This window comes from Apodemus sylvaticus, chromosome 9, assembly GCF_947179515.1.
Source record: "Apodemus sylvaticus chromosome 9, mApoSyl1.1, whole genome shotgun sequence".
Lineage (NCBI taxonomy): Eukaryota > Metazoa > Chordata > Mammalia > Rodentia > Muridae > Apodemus > Apodemus sylvaticus.
In genome coordinates this window covers 87739605-87754860 of record NC_067480.1, presented here as the reverse complement: position 1 = coordinate 87754860, position 15256 = coordinate 87739605, and the positions used below count along the sequence as shown (strand labels likewise).

The 15256-nt window shown below is 37.4% G+C and overlaps 1 protein-coding gene across 1 annotated transcript in view; it reads left to right on the top strand.

Annotated features, from left to right (window-relative positions):
* Window positions 1-7549, top strand: part of Crisp1 (cysteine rich secretory protein 1) — a 30013-nt gene extending 22464 nt beyond the window's left edge. The window contains exon 7 of the mRNA XM_052193627.1: window positions 7422-7549. Coding sequence (XP_052049587.1) covers window positions 7422-7549 — 128 coding nt within the window. The remainder of the gene's footprint in view (window positions 1-7421) is intronic.
* Window positions 7550-15256: the final 7707 nt, after the last annotated feature.

The window sequence follows — 15256 nt, the reverse complement described above, 5'->3', positions numbered from 1 at the left end:
GCCTCTCAGAGGATAGCCATGCTAGGCACACCATAACATTATTAAGTGTCAGGTCTTGGAGTCTCCCCCTGAAATGGATCCTGAGTTGGCATGGTCATTGGACCTACTCACTCTCAGTCTCTTCTCTACTTTTGTCCCTGAGGTTCTTTTAGACAGGAACAATTCTGTTTAGATAATTATAACAGTTTAGATATTATAACAGTGGGTTAGTAACCCTGTCCCTCCATTGATGCCCCATGTCTTTCTGCTGAAGTTGGACTCTGCAAGTTCATTTTTCTCATTGCAGGACATTTTACCTAAGTGCCTTCCCTTTGAGTCCTAGCAGCCTCTCACTTCCCAGGTCTCTGGTACATTCTATAAGGTCCTCCCACCTATTACACCCCATGTTTGCAAATTTCCATTCATTCTGCTGGTGTTCAGGGATTCTCTTCTGTCTCTCCTTCACTTCACACCTGATCACATTCCCTTTTCACCTTCCCCTCCCATCTCCCACCCATGTTCCTTTCTCTCTCTGCCACTTGTGATGGTTTGCATCTTCCTCCCAAAAGGGATTGAAACATTCTCACACGGTCCCTTCTGCTTGTTAACCTTCAATTCTGTGGATTGTATCCTAGGTATTCTGTACTTTTTTTTTTTGCTAATATTTACTTATTTGTGAGTACATAGCATACATGATATTAGGTCTGAGTTACCTCACTCAGGATTATATTTTCTAGCTCCATCCATTTGCCTGAAAAAGTTCTTGATGTCCTTGTTCTTAATAGCTGAATAATATTCCATTGTGTAAATGGGTCACATTTTTTGTATCCATCCTTTGCTTGTGGGGCATATGGACTGTTTCCAGCTTCTGGCTATTATAAAAAGGCCATTATGAACATAGTGGAGCACGTGTCTCTGTGGTATTGTGAGGCATATTTTGGGCATATGTCCAATAGTGGTATAGGTGGGTCTTCAGGTGGAGCTATTTCCAATTTTCTGAGAAACCTTCAGATTAATTTCCAGAGTGGGTGTACTGTTTATGATCAGTGTGAAATTCTTATAAGCAGATCATTATTCTTCATTAGCTCAGGATAGATCTGATACTGGATTTATCTGATCTCTCTTATATTGCGATCCAGGTATCCCACTACTTAGCATATACCTAAAGAACTTGGATCCTTTTCCAAATATTCTCATATAGTACTAGTCATTGACACTCCACTCACAATAACTAGGAAATAAAAGCAATATGAACGTCTTCAACAGATAAAGGATAGTAAACATATGGTTTGTGTACACACAGTGAAAAATTCTCTTCATCCAGAAAAAGATACCTTGAAACAAAATATTTTTCAGAGAAATGTGTGAAACTGAAAAATACTATATTGATTGAGATAACCGAGGCCCAGAAATTAAATGACACATGTTCTCTCCTATTTGTGAGTCTTAGCTCTAAAGTTTTGGATGCCAGTACCTGGAGTAATCTACAGAAACAAGGAAAGTAAAAGGGACCACAGTGTGGCACTGGCAGCTCTAGAAAAGGGAAATAAAAGGACACAGGTACTATGAAGGTGAAAATGGAAAAATAGCAAGGAGACTATAACTGGGGATAAAAGAAGGGCAGTATATAGGGAGAGGGAGGACTGAGGAATATACAACAGTAAGGATGTTTAAAAATATGGCATATAAACATATTATGTTTAGTTCAAAATACATATATAGTTTAAATCTAATTATACCACCTGGGGTAATAATGCTTCCTGCAATGCTTCTCCCTAAATCATAGACTATCTAACAAAATCTCGAGAGCCAGGAATGTGAAACCGCCCTTCCAATTGTTGGTGAGGAGAATCTAGAAAATTCCTAAAACAATAAAATCTATTTCCAATGCCCTTGCCTACCAGCCAGAACTTGAAGGAGCCTGTTGCTGAAGACAGTACAGACTTTGGGTACAGGAATCCAAAAAATTAAGTTTGAATTGTGAATGTCACAATCCAACTCTAGACAAAAACCTATAAGCAATTAGTGATTGATTTAAAAGGGAGTATCTTACTACAACTTGATATGTTGATATACCAGGCTGGTTGTTATCCACTGGAGACTTCTCCTTTTCTAAAGAGAAACAAAGGAGAAAAAGTAGATAGGAGAGTGTGGGGAGAGGAGGATGTGGAGGGAGGGAGGAAAAATTGAGGGTAGAGGAGGGTAGAAAGTAGAAACTTTGGCTGGGAAACAAAATAAATTAATAAATTTATTTAATTTAAAATAGCCAAAGAAATGTTGAGAAAATGGGAGGGAACAGGCTTTGTAATACCTAGCTTTAATATATACTGCAAAGCTCTATTATTCAAAACAGGACAGTATTAATATAAGAATATGCCTCTAGAGCAATGGGGCCAGAATGCAAGTAAATTTGTGCAGCTACAAAGAGTAAATAATAAAAAAATTAAAAAGGAAAAAGAAAAGGAATTAAGGGGAAAGGGAAAGAAAGGAGGTAGAGAGAGGGAGAGAGGGAGAGAGGGTGGAAAAAAGAAAGAAAGACAAACAGACAGAAATAAAGACAGACAGAAAGAAAGGAAGAAAGAAAGAAAGAAGAAAGAAAGAAAGAAAGAAAGAAAGAAAGAAAGAAAGAAAGAAAGAAAGAAAGAAAGAAGAAAGAAAATCAGTTTTCTTCAGGGAAGGGACCTTTGACAGATTATCCCAGTCTTGACACAAATATAATGTGTAAAGAAGTCATCAATTAAAGAGAGAGAGAGAGTGGAAGAAACATTGGTGGGATTGGATGAAGAAAAGCAAAGAGTAAAACCTATCTAAATACTGTATTTTTAATTTTATCTTAATATTGAATAAATTTATTAATTTAAATTATACATTAAAATATTATAAAATAAAATTCATGCCACTTATGAAACTATCACTAATAAAGAGAGTTTCTGGATTTATCCTCATTTTATTGGTTATTCACAAATAAATTATGTGTGCTACTGTTCCAATTGTTGAGTTCCTTCATGGGCCATCATGTCCATTGCTGACAGTGCAGTGTTAAAGTCCTCATGTATCTCTTCTTGGAAGGCAATTAATATCTGATTTGTATATTTAGAAGCTTTTACACATATGCACTTAGAATTTTTATTATTTTGCCCACTTACCATTTATCATTATATAATGACCTTTGATTTTTCCTGAAGTCTATTTTATCTGCTATCAATGGAGTGACTCTCGTTTTCATCTGAATTTTATTAATATGGCATATGTTAATTCATTTGTAAACTATCTGTTAGTGTGTATCCACAACCAACATATATTTTCTTTCAACCAACATATATTTAAGTAGTGTCTTGTTTTCTGTTTATCAATTTACTATGTCTTTGAGGTGGAAAATGAAAATCAGTTTACTCACATTCAAAGTCATCAATAATCAATATGATCTCATAGCAGCCCATGTTCAAAGTTAATTTTCAGTTGTCAAATGGCTGGTTTTCTTCCTCTCTCACAGCCTTATTGCAGTTATATTACATAATATAATTGTACATTTTAATTTCTGCCTTATTATTTTTGTTTGTTTTCTGTTATAGATGTTTTCTTAGCAACAGGTTGTAAAGTAAGGAAGCTAGTGCCAGATGTGAGGTACCCCCTGTTACATTTTGTGTTATAGAGTTTAGAAATGACCTAAACTTAGATAAAATAATGAAAATAAATGGAAGACACTTTGATTTTTAAAATACTATTGCTAAAGTCCAGGAGTCTCAAGGCTTGGAGAAGGTAATGGTGAACTCAGGGAGTACAACTCTGGTGATGGCTTTAAAATCTGAGGGTTTCAGGGCTTTCTCGCTGTCTAACTGTAGTGAAATGCTGATGATATGTTCTGAAGAGTCCCCAGAACTTTCTTGCTCTTTCTGAGGGTGAAAGACTGCTGGCTTAGGTGATTAACACTTGTAGCCTAGCAGTGAAGGATTAAGCAACATGGTCTTTGTTCTATCTCTGTAGGAACTGCTGGGCTCCAACTTTCAGCCTGCTAGTAGGAAGTCACAGGGAGAAAAATGGGACACTTAAAGAAGTGGTTAATGAGTTTATTACTAAATTGTAAAGAGTTTCCTTTGAAAGTTATCTAAGGGGAAAAGCAGAAAGATCATTAGTGGGGAAAGAGAAAAATTCTTCTGGGTGGGGAAAGGCAAAAAGTGTGAGGAGAGGGAGAAATAGAGACAGAGGAACCCATTCTCTTTTGTCTTCAGTACTTATACATCTTTCAGAATACATGGTCACGTGTTACAAAGTTAATCACAAGTTCACACAAAAATCAAATCATAAATTGAAATAGAAGATTACAACAGAGAATGTTTACATGCATATCCATTAGGAGTAATTATCTAGCTAAACATGTATCACTTGTCTCAGGTCTACAAGTTTATTGAAAGTTTAAAATTATAACTAAGTTATTAGTGAAGTTTTGTATAGATAAAACCAGTCAATATTTTATCTTCCATCCTAATACCTATAATAAATCCTAGTTCCCTTTTTATGACATTTGGTTAACTGTTTTACCACCTCTTGGAATGTACTCTGAGTAGGAGAAAGTCTTGATGCCATTTAGGAGTAATTAACTGGTGACATTTGGGAGACTGGCTGAGTTCTCATTGCAGTTTTGACTATCAGAAAAGGACCTAATAGCAGTCCTACTATAAAAGAGCTTAATAACCGCAGATGTAATTTTAGAAATTACATCTTATAGGATCATCATTAAAATGTAAGTCATTTATTTGTCTACATAGCATCACTATAAGAGAGTACATCTTTGTGCACCTGCAGAGAGCTGCTTCAAAGGGGTGTACTATTACTTATTGATATTATATATGTTGAATAATAACTGGTAAAGCATATTAATAGCAGGAATCTTTCCTAAAATGAGTCCCTCATAGCCTTGCTTAACGAGGGCTCACCTGTCACAGATTATGTAATAATCCAAAGCAGGCCATTTCAGGATGATTACCTGCTAGTATATTAGCTTGTCCCATTATGGCTCCTGACACTCTATATTTACAGACTGTTTTCTGTTAGATCCTTTTAAATGTGTCACTTTAAATCTTTCTAAGTCTCTTACTTCACTGTATTAAAGAACCTGTTATTAATTTTATTATTTAAGCTTAATATTTATATTAAAGAGAACAACAACATATGCATCACATTTGAAATACTGGAGCACTCTGAATTTGTGCTCCAAATTACTCTTTTTTTATTTGATATATTTTTTATTTACATTTCAAATGACTTCCCCTTTCCTGGCTCCCCACTCCCCAAAAGCCCCATAAGCCCTTTTCCCTCCCCTTGTTCCCCCATCCAACCCTTCCCACTTTCCAGTTCTGGTATTGCCCTACACTGCTCCACTGAGCCTTTCCAGAACCAGAGGCCACTCCTCCATTCTTCTAGGACATCATTTGATAGTGGATTATGTCTTGGGTATTCCAAGTTTCTAGGCTAATATCCGCTTATCAGTGAGTGCATATCATGATTGATCTTTTGAGACTGGGTTACCTCACTTAGTATGATGTTCTCCAGCTCCATCCATTTGTCTAAGAATTTCATGAATTCATTGTTTCTAATGGCTGTATAGTACTCCATTGTGTATATATACCACATTTTTTTTTATCCATTCCTCCGTTGAGTTCTTTCCAGCTTCTGGCTATTATAAATAAGGCTGCTATGAACCTAGTGGAGCATGTATCCTAATTACATGCTGGGGAATCCTCTGGGTATATGCCCAGGAGTGGTATAGCAGGGTCCTCCAGAAGTGATGTGCCCAGTTTTCTGAGGAACCGCCAAACTGATGTCCAGAGTGGTTGTACCAACTTGCAACCCCACCAACAGTAGAAGAGTGTTCCTCTTTCTGCACATCCTCTCCAACACCTGCTGTTTCCTGAGATTTTAATCTTAGCCATTTCTGACTGGTGTGATGTGAATTCTCAGGGTTCTTTTGATTTGCATTTCCCTAATGACAAATGATGCTGAACATTTTTTAAGATGCTTCTTAGCCATCCAAAGTTCTTCAATTAAATTTTTTGTTTAGCTCTGTACCCCATTTTTTAATAGGGTTATTTGGTTTCCTGGGGTTTAACTTGAGTTCTTTGTATATATTGGCTATTAGCCCTCTGTCAGATATAGGGATGGTGAAGATCTTTTCCCAATTTGTTGGTTGCTGATTTGTCCTTTTGATGGTGTCTGTTGCCTTACAGAAACTTTGCAATTTTATGAGGTCCCATTTGTCAATTCTTGATCTTAGATACTGAACTCCATGTTGAGTTTGATAAAGGGCTTTGAGTATATGGTCTGGACTTAATTCTTCATCTCACAAGCAGGAGGATCTCTCTTTCTGCTGAATTTCTTTATGTTGAGGAAGGGGTTATGACAGCAATTACTTTGAAAGTTTCCTCTGTTTTCAAACAATATAACCAATTACTGAGATATCTCAGATGATGAATTTCTTGTGATCACAGGTTCATGCCTGATTAGCCACTGGCATGAGCACATCTTTGGAGAGACTTGGCTGGAGGACAGTTTTTCTTTTTTCTTTTACTTGGATCTCAAGGAGTCTTGTGGAAGCACAGGGAGAAGTATTATAGGACACAAAGCAGACAGGGACTCCACAGGAAGAATAACAGGGTCAACTAACCTGGACCCTTGGGGGCTCCCAGAGACTGAACCTCCAACCAAAGAGTGAGGATGGGATGAACCTAGGTTCCTATAATTTCATAGCAAATATGTAGCTTGGTTTTTGTGCATATCCCCCAACAACTGGAGCAGGCATTGTCCCTGAACCTGTTTCTTGTCTGTGAATATAGTTTCCCCAGTTGGGGTAACTTGTCTGGCCTCAGTGGGAGAGGATGAGCCTAATTCTATAGAGACTTGATATGCCAGAGTGGGGGTGGCTCTACTCTTTCAGAGGAAAATGGGATGGGGAAAGGAGGAGGTGGAGAGTCTGTGGGAAGGGGATACTGGAGGGTAGATATACGGATGTAAAGTAAATAAAGAAATTAAGTAATGGTAAAAGGATTATCTATAGCCTCCTTCAATGATAAACTTCAAATACATTTTAAAAAATTACTGAAACATCAGTGCTTTATCATTATTATCATGGCAATATTGTTTTCAAAATGACAGAGTAATTGAAAAGATTACTCATCTCCAGTCTGTTCAGGTGTGGTGTTGCCAATTAAAAAACTGAGATTGAATAGAAGTGCTTCATAGCATGACAAGCACTTTGTCCTTTGCTTCAAGAGAGTCTGATGCAACATGTCAATTGTTTTCTATTAACCTCATAAGCTCACGTTAATCAAATTAATCTTTTACTAGATAGAGCATTTCTCTTGACATCTTAGGAAGATGATGTCTTTTCCTCAATGGTCACAACTGTTTTAATCACAATGTTGCATACCATTCTTCTTTTCTTCCAGCTAACCCCTGCCTTTATTATGATGAATATAACAACTGTGATAAGCAGGTAAAACTTTATGGATGCTCACATCCAGCTGTCAAGCCATTCTGTAAGGCTTCTTGTCTGTGTAAAACTGAAATAAAATAACCTAGTGTTTGCTACTATGCTGTGAAGATAAAGGGTGTTTTCAGGATCATTTATTTCACCTTAATGTGCTCTACTGTAAGACTTTCATTTGAATTTCATTTGTTTTTTTTTAAATTGTGCTCAAGAACCTAATGGTTAGCAATTGTTTATGAATATCAATATATTTTCATCATGACTGTGCCCACTGCCATGTAGTAACATAGATTTGAAATCCCTTGTTTGATGAAAGGACAAGTCAAATGCTTGCCCCAAATTTAATATATGTGATTAGTGGCATGTAGGTCAACATAATCCAACTAATGAATGAGTCCTTCATCGGTAACTTGCAGTAAAATAGCTCTTTCTTAACCCCCTTTCCTAACATTCTCATTTTCCTCACAACCATATTTTTTTTTTTGTTTAACTTTTCAGTTTCCATCCTATTTGAAATCAAGCATTAAAAATACTCACCAAAAAAACGAGTCAGGCCTCAACTTGAAGTGTAGGTTGATTCAACTAAAAGTGGTTTAATATCTCCCCACTTCATTTGTATCTCCACATGCATTTTTGTCATGTGGGGAAGTGAGAACCAATCTGTCTTTGGGTTCCTTGTCCCTTCACCTCTAGTTCTCCAGGGCCCCCCTGCACCCCTGAGCACCCCGTTCCCAGATTGTCATGTTTCTAATGCCATAATGGAATGGACATAACACCAGGCTGCCAAATTATTTGAAAGGCTTAATCCTTTAAATTGGCCACATTATATTATGTCACTAGAAAAACTCTGTCGTAGAAATTGTTCTGTATACAGTTCTAATCAAAGAAAACTGATGTTGGAACAAAATAAATGATGACATTGGGATGTGTTCTTCATATACTGCTTTATTTTGGAGTCATGAACCTTGCTGGTCCAAATGAAATATAAAAATCTGTAAGTCAGAGTATCAAAGGAATATAGAAACATACAAAGTCTCATATTTGGTATTTTTAGCTTTGCTGTTTTTTTTTCTTCAAAAAATTCAATTTTTCCTTCTGAAAGTTGTTCTAGTGCAACGTTCCTCAAGTTTCTGTTCTCTCTCTCTCTCTCTCTCTCTCTCTCTCTCTCTCTCTCTCTCTCTCATACACATAGTAAGTGGAAGTGCATACAAACCATGTTTAGCTTCGAAAATGGAAGTTCTATCATCCAAATGGGATGTGGTTCCATAAAATGTGAGGCCAACAGTAGGGCATCTTGCTACACACTTCCAGAAGGGCATTTGTGTGCTCAGCAGTACACTTACATTATAGCATGGCAACGGCTAAGTGTGCTTCAGGAGAAGAACGATATCCTCAGGTTTCAGCTTCCAACACATGTGTGTATTTTCGGGTACATGTATACACATTAATGAAAACCAGGAGAAATATAAAGAGTGGCATTCAGGATACATGCACAAGTAGCAGATTTGTTACATCACAGTAAGAGGAGAGAAGGAAAAATAAATAGAAGACAGACGTTTTGGGGAAAAAAATCCAAATATGTCCTGTGTTACATCCTTGATTTACCACAGTGTCAAGAGTTTAATAGCACACTCTATGCCCACACACACTATCTAAAGACAAAAAACAAGGGGCTTGTTCAAATGTCTGGACTGAATACTGATTCACGGTCATGTTAATTAATTATACAATTATACTGTATTTTTCTTGACATAGAAAGGCACTGCTGTGTCACTGTAAAGGGACCATATTTAATATATAATTCTGAGCTCACTCTTCCAAAACTATTATTACTAATGGGAATGTAGAACAACTCCAATGCTTAAATGAGCCTTTAGTGTTTGCATACTTTTATGGAAAAGTGGAGGAGAATTCAGCATGGAAGTTTATTACTGTGAAACCAGTAGCCTCATAGGGGGAATGGTTTTTCAGCTTTTCTTGAACAAAAGTTCAGAAATCCCAACCACTTAAACAACAGATATTTTCTAGGAAAGTTAATCCATCTGACCACTAGATGGCAGACTATACACACTGTTTAGTATTCCTTCCAAATGGCGCCATTCTGGCAGAACGGAATCATTTCTAGACTTACTTATTTTGTGCTTTATCTAATGGAGGTTTGGGTCATTTGTTTATCTAAATGCCACGGGGGGTATTAAAAAAAACTTTATTAGGTCATAAGGTTTTGCAAATACCAGAGTTACTGTAAACAGATAACAATGAATTTATGTAAACAAACAAACAAAAAAAAAAGTAGAAAATACCTCAAGCAGTTTCTATAGCCTAAATAAAGCTAAGTGAACAGGGTGTGGAGGTAATTTGGATACCAAAGTTTCTTTTCCATTCAAAGCACGGTACCCCATTTTGAAATCCATTCATCCATTTAGATGCATCGATGTAATTAACCAGCAGAGGGCTCTGTTGCATTTCTTAAGCAACTTTTGACAAAGCCGGAGCCTGAATTTTGTTCTCCGGATTAATTTACTTTTCATTTCCTCTTAACCATTTACAGGAAGTACTGTCTTAGATATTTTTCTGAGACATGCGTTGAGCTACTGACTCACTACTTGTGGTTTTGAAAGAGTAACAGAAACCTGTGCCTGCCTGAACTTGAAGTTTCTCCTTCAGTGTAAAATCCTGCTAGTCAAGTCTCAGCAACCATGCTAAGCCTGTTTTTTTACAGTTTTTTTTTCCCCAGCTTTTCTGGTACATGTTAATTGTAATGTACTGGGCAGTGTTTCCATAGCAGAGATCAAACTGTATCTAAATGTCAAATGTAGTCCTTAGCCGAACTAGGTCACTATTTCCCAGGGATTCCCTGGACTCCCTTTCTCCTCAAAAGATCACTGGTGCTTGCCTCTCATTAAATTAGTTTGTGTGTGTGTGTGTGTGTGTGTGTGTGTGTGTGTTTGCAGTAGAGAATCTCTGTTACCATAACAGCTAGCAGGAAAGCAATTTGCATGAAATTAAGACAGTGCTGGTGTGCTGGATTAAGACTTCTAGTGCTAGACCAGTTTATATTTCGTACACATATAAACAAAATAAAACTTTAGGGAAAATGTTCGAAATGACAATTATCACAACAAAGCATTAGACTTGACTTTATAGATATTCCCTTGCAGATTATGTCTCCTTAATGTTAGGCACCTGTGACCTTTACTATAAGAAAGGGTTATTGTTGGCAGAAAGAGTATTCAGGATGAGGGCATAAGGAGAACAGATTCGTAATAAGCATATGGATGGGTCCTATTAATTAAAAAATGCATAAGGATGACATCTATTCACTGAGAGACTAGGTTCAAAACAATAGCCTAAACAATTCTTAGGATTTGCTGGAATTTAGGGTAAAGGTTACCTCCATTGAATACCAAAAGCTCACCAAGTTTTTAGATAAGTAAGCAAGTCCTTAACTTTCCTTGAAGAAAAAGACTGCCTAGTTAAGAATTCTGACTACTTTAATGATATATATATATATATCAACACACACACACACACACATATCACAACCACAGTGATTTCATAATATTTAAATTAAATATAGAGAGTTCCTGTCTTGGAATTCTTGTTTTCCTTTTCATTTCAAATGTGTAATTATTTCTGTGTTTTCACAATGCATTTCTGCAAGTAGTGTTTATGTTTTTCTTTCAACTCAAATATTAAGACCTTCACTCCTCTGCCTGTGTTCCCCCCAGATCCAATCCCTGACTCTTATCCCCAGCATCTTCATCTCTGCAGCAGAACCAAACCAATTTTATGAAATATTTATTTACAAATCCAGTTCTGCAGAGGGTGCTAGAAAAAAATACACTTTGAAGGCTAACTACAAACATGAAAATATAGGGAATAAATAATATCAGACCATCAAAATCAAAGAAAGGAAAATGCACATACAAACACAAACCATCACCACCTCTACAATCACTACTGTACTGGCTAGTTTTGTGTCAACTTGACACAAGCTGGAGTTGCCACAGAGAAATGAGCTGCAGTTGAGGAAATACCTCCATGAGATCCAGCTGTAAGGCATTTTCTCAATTAGTGATCAAGGGGTAAGGGACCCTTGTGGGTGTTGCCATCCCTGGGCTGGTATTCTTGGGTTCTATAAGAAAGCACGCTGTGTAAGTCAGAGGAAGCAAATCAGTAAGTAACATCCCTCCATGGCCTCTGCATCAGCTCTAGCTTCCTGTCCTGCTTGAGTTCCACTCCTGACTTCCTTTGGTGATGAACAGCAATGTGGAAATGTAAGCTGAATAAACGCTTTCCTCTCAAATGTGCTTCTGGGTCAAGATGTTTTGTCCAGAAATAGAAACCTTGACTAAGACAAATTGGTACCAGTATAGTGGGGTATTCCTGTGACAATGTGACTATTGTTTGGGGAGGACTGTGGAAGATCCATTCAGTGTTAAGAACTCTGTGGAATGCTGTACAGGAGCTTGGAAGATAATGCTGAGAACAATACAGAAGATGGAGGCCTGGCTTGTGAAATTTCAGAGGGAAGATTAAAGACTCTTATCAGGGCTATTGCTATTTTGATTGTGAAGATTCTTTTGCTTTGGTTAGCTGGGACTGAAGAGTCAGATGGAATTAATAAGATATCAGAACTACTAAAGCAAAAATTTTGCATTACTGAGGTTATTGATGCTTGTTAGCTGGAGCTAAGAAATTAGTGGTCATTAATAAGAGACCAGCATCATTAAGGTGAAATCTTCTGGGAAGTGTTTTTTTAAGAGGACACAGTGGCTGTGTTCCAGTAATAGCCAAGGTTGTGTCTTATGCTGTGGCTGGACTCAGTAATGTGTAAATGTCACCCAGATGGTACTGGTTTTGAAGTCATGAAGGGGTCACAAAGAGCAGCTGAGGCTCAGCACCATGGAAGGCCTTTGGTGCAGGTATAGCCACAGTTGCAATTTATGGCCCAGGACTGAAGGCATCATGGAAAGGAACTGAGGCTTTGCAACATGAAGAGAGCCTATGAGAGGCTATTGTTGAAGCCTAGTTATAGCGGAAGCAGTGTCTTGGAGATGCTAGTACCATGAGATGACCACCAAGAACACCAAGAGCACCAAGATGTGCTACAAAGGGCAGGGCTGGAGAAGTGACCCAAGACCTTGGAGGAACCCAGAAGATCATGAGTTGGATTCCAGTGGATTGTTGTAGTCTGATTTTGCTTTTGATTGTAACTCTGCCCTGATATTTTTCCCTCTTTAAGAAAAAAGGTAGTTTACTGGTGCAAACAGTTAAGAGATTTGAATTTTTAAAACACCTTGAATTTTAAAAGATTTAAAATATTAGATATTTTAAAGGAATTGAACTTTTAATATTCAAGACTGTGGGAATTTTAAAGTTATTTTGATCTTGTGGATGAATAAGAATGTAAGGGTTGAGGCTTAATAGTGATGTGTTTGTGTGCCAAGTGGACAAGGGGTCAATTGTACTGGCTTGTTTTGTATGCTAATTTGACAAAGGTTGGAGTTGTTACAGAGAAAGGATCTTCAGTTGAGGAAATGCCTCCATGAGACCCAGCTGTAATGCATTTTTTCAATTAGTGATCAAGGGTGGAAGGCCCACTGTGGGTGGTGCCAATCCTGGGCTGCTAGTCTTGGGTCTATAAGAAAGGAAGCTGACCAAGGCAGCAGAAGCAAACCAGTAAGTAACATCCCTCTTTGGCCTCTGCATCAGCTCCTCCTTCCTTCCCTACTTGAGTTCCAGTCCTCACTTCCCTTAGTGATGAACAGCAATGTGGACATGTAAGCTGAATAAATCTTTTTCCTCCCCAACCTGATTCTTGGTCATGATATTTTGTCCAGGAATGGAAACCCTAAGACAATTATTAACAAAAACAAAATAAGAGGAATCCACAATCATTGGTTATTGATATCTATTAACATCAATTGTCTCAAGTGTTCATGAAAAAGATACAGACTAACAGAATAGATAAGAAAACTAAACCCATCTCTTTGTTGTTTACAAGAAGCATACATCAACATTAGAGATTATCATAAGATGAAGGGTTATGAAAAGGTATTTAAGTACACAGATCTAAGAAATGAGCTGTTATAGCCATTCTACTATCTAGAAAAATAGACATCAAACCAAACAAATAAGAAGAGATAGGGAGGGACACTACATTCTCATCAAAGAAAAATATTTCACCAAGATGACATTTTAATAGAACATCCCTGTTCATAAAAGAAATACTTCAGTTCCTTCTGCCCCCTCCACTGCTGCCTGCCCTTTCTGCTGTGGCAGACTCTTGCCAGGTCTGCCACAGTGAAGATACCATCTCTTGATACTTCCTAAAGAACCAGCTGCACTGAGGGCAATTGAAGTGTGGAGAGACCTGGGAGCCCAGGAGCGTGCGTCTCCCAGGAGAGCCTACATGCCTATGTGCCCAGAGAGAAATGGAATCCCAGGAGTACAGATACACAGCCTTGCAGGACAGAGAAGCCACAGTCAAAGACAGCAAGACCAGCTAACACTAGAGATAACTAAATGGCAAAAGACAAATGCAAGATCATTCCCAACAGAAACCATGGCAACATGGCACCATCAGAACCCAGTTCTCCCACAGTAGCAAATCCTGGATATCCCAACACACTGGGAAAACAAGAGCTGTATTTAAAATCACATCTCATGATGATGATAGAGGACTTCAAGAAGTACATAAATAACTCTCTTAGGGAAATACAGGAGAACATGGGTCAACATGTAGAAGTCCTTAAAGAGAACTTGGGTCAACACATAGAAGACATTAAAGAGGAAAAACAAAAATCCCTGATAGAATTTCAGGAAAACACAAACAAACAAGTAAAGGGACTGAACAAAATCCTTTCAGGATCTAAAAATGGAAGTAGAAACAGTAAAGAAATCACTAAGCTCATCTCTGGAGATAGAAAACCTTGGAAAGAATTCAGCAATCATAGATGCAAGCATCAAAGACAGAATAAAAGAGATAGAAGAACCTCAGGTGCTGAAAATACCATACAAAACATTGACACAACAGTCAAAGAAAATGCAAAATGCAAAAAGGTTGTGACCCAAAATATCCAGGAAATCCAGGACACAATGTGAAAACCAAATCTAATCATTAAATAGAAGAGAGTGAAGATTTACAACTTGTAGGGCCAGTAAATATCTTCAACAAAATTGTAGAAGAAAACTTCCCTAATCTAAAGAAAGAGATGCCCATGAACATACAAGAAGCTTATACAACTCCAAACAAACTGGACCAGAACAGAAAGTCCTCTCTGCACATAATAATCAAAACACCAAATGAACTAAACAAAGAAAGAATATTAAAAGCCATAAGGGAAAAAGGTCAACAGCAGACCTATCAAAATTACACCAGACTTCTCAGCAGAAACTATGAAAGTTAGAAGATAGTTGGCTGATATCATACAGACCCTAAGAGAACATAAATGTCAGCCCAGGCTACTATACTGAGTAAAACTCTCAATTACCATAGACAGAAAAAACAGTGCTTTCCATGACAAAACCCAATTTACATGTCTTTCCACAAACCTAGCTCTACAAAGGATAATGGGTAGAAAATACCAGCACATGGAGAGAAACCACAACCTAGAAAAAGCAATAAAGTAATCATTTAACAACCCTAAAAGAAGATAGCCACAAAAACAGAATTCCACTTTTAACAACGAAAATAACAGAAAGCAACAATCACTTTTCCTTAATATCAATTATCTTCAATGGTCTCAATTCCCCAATAAAAAGCCATAGACTAACAGACTGAATACA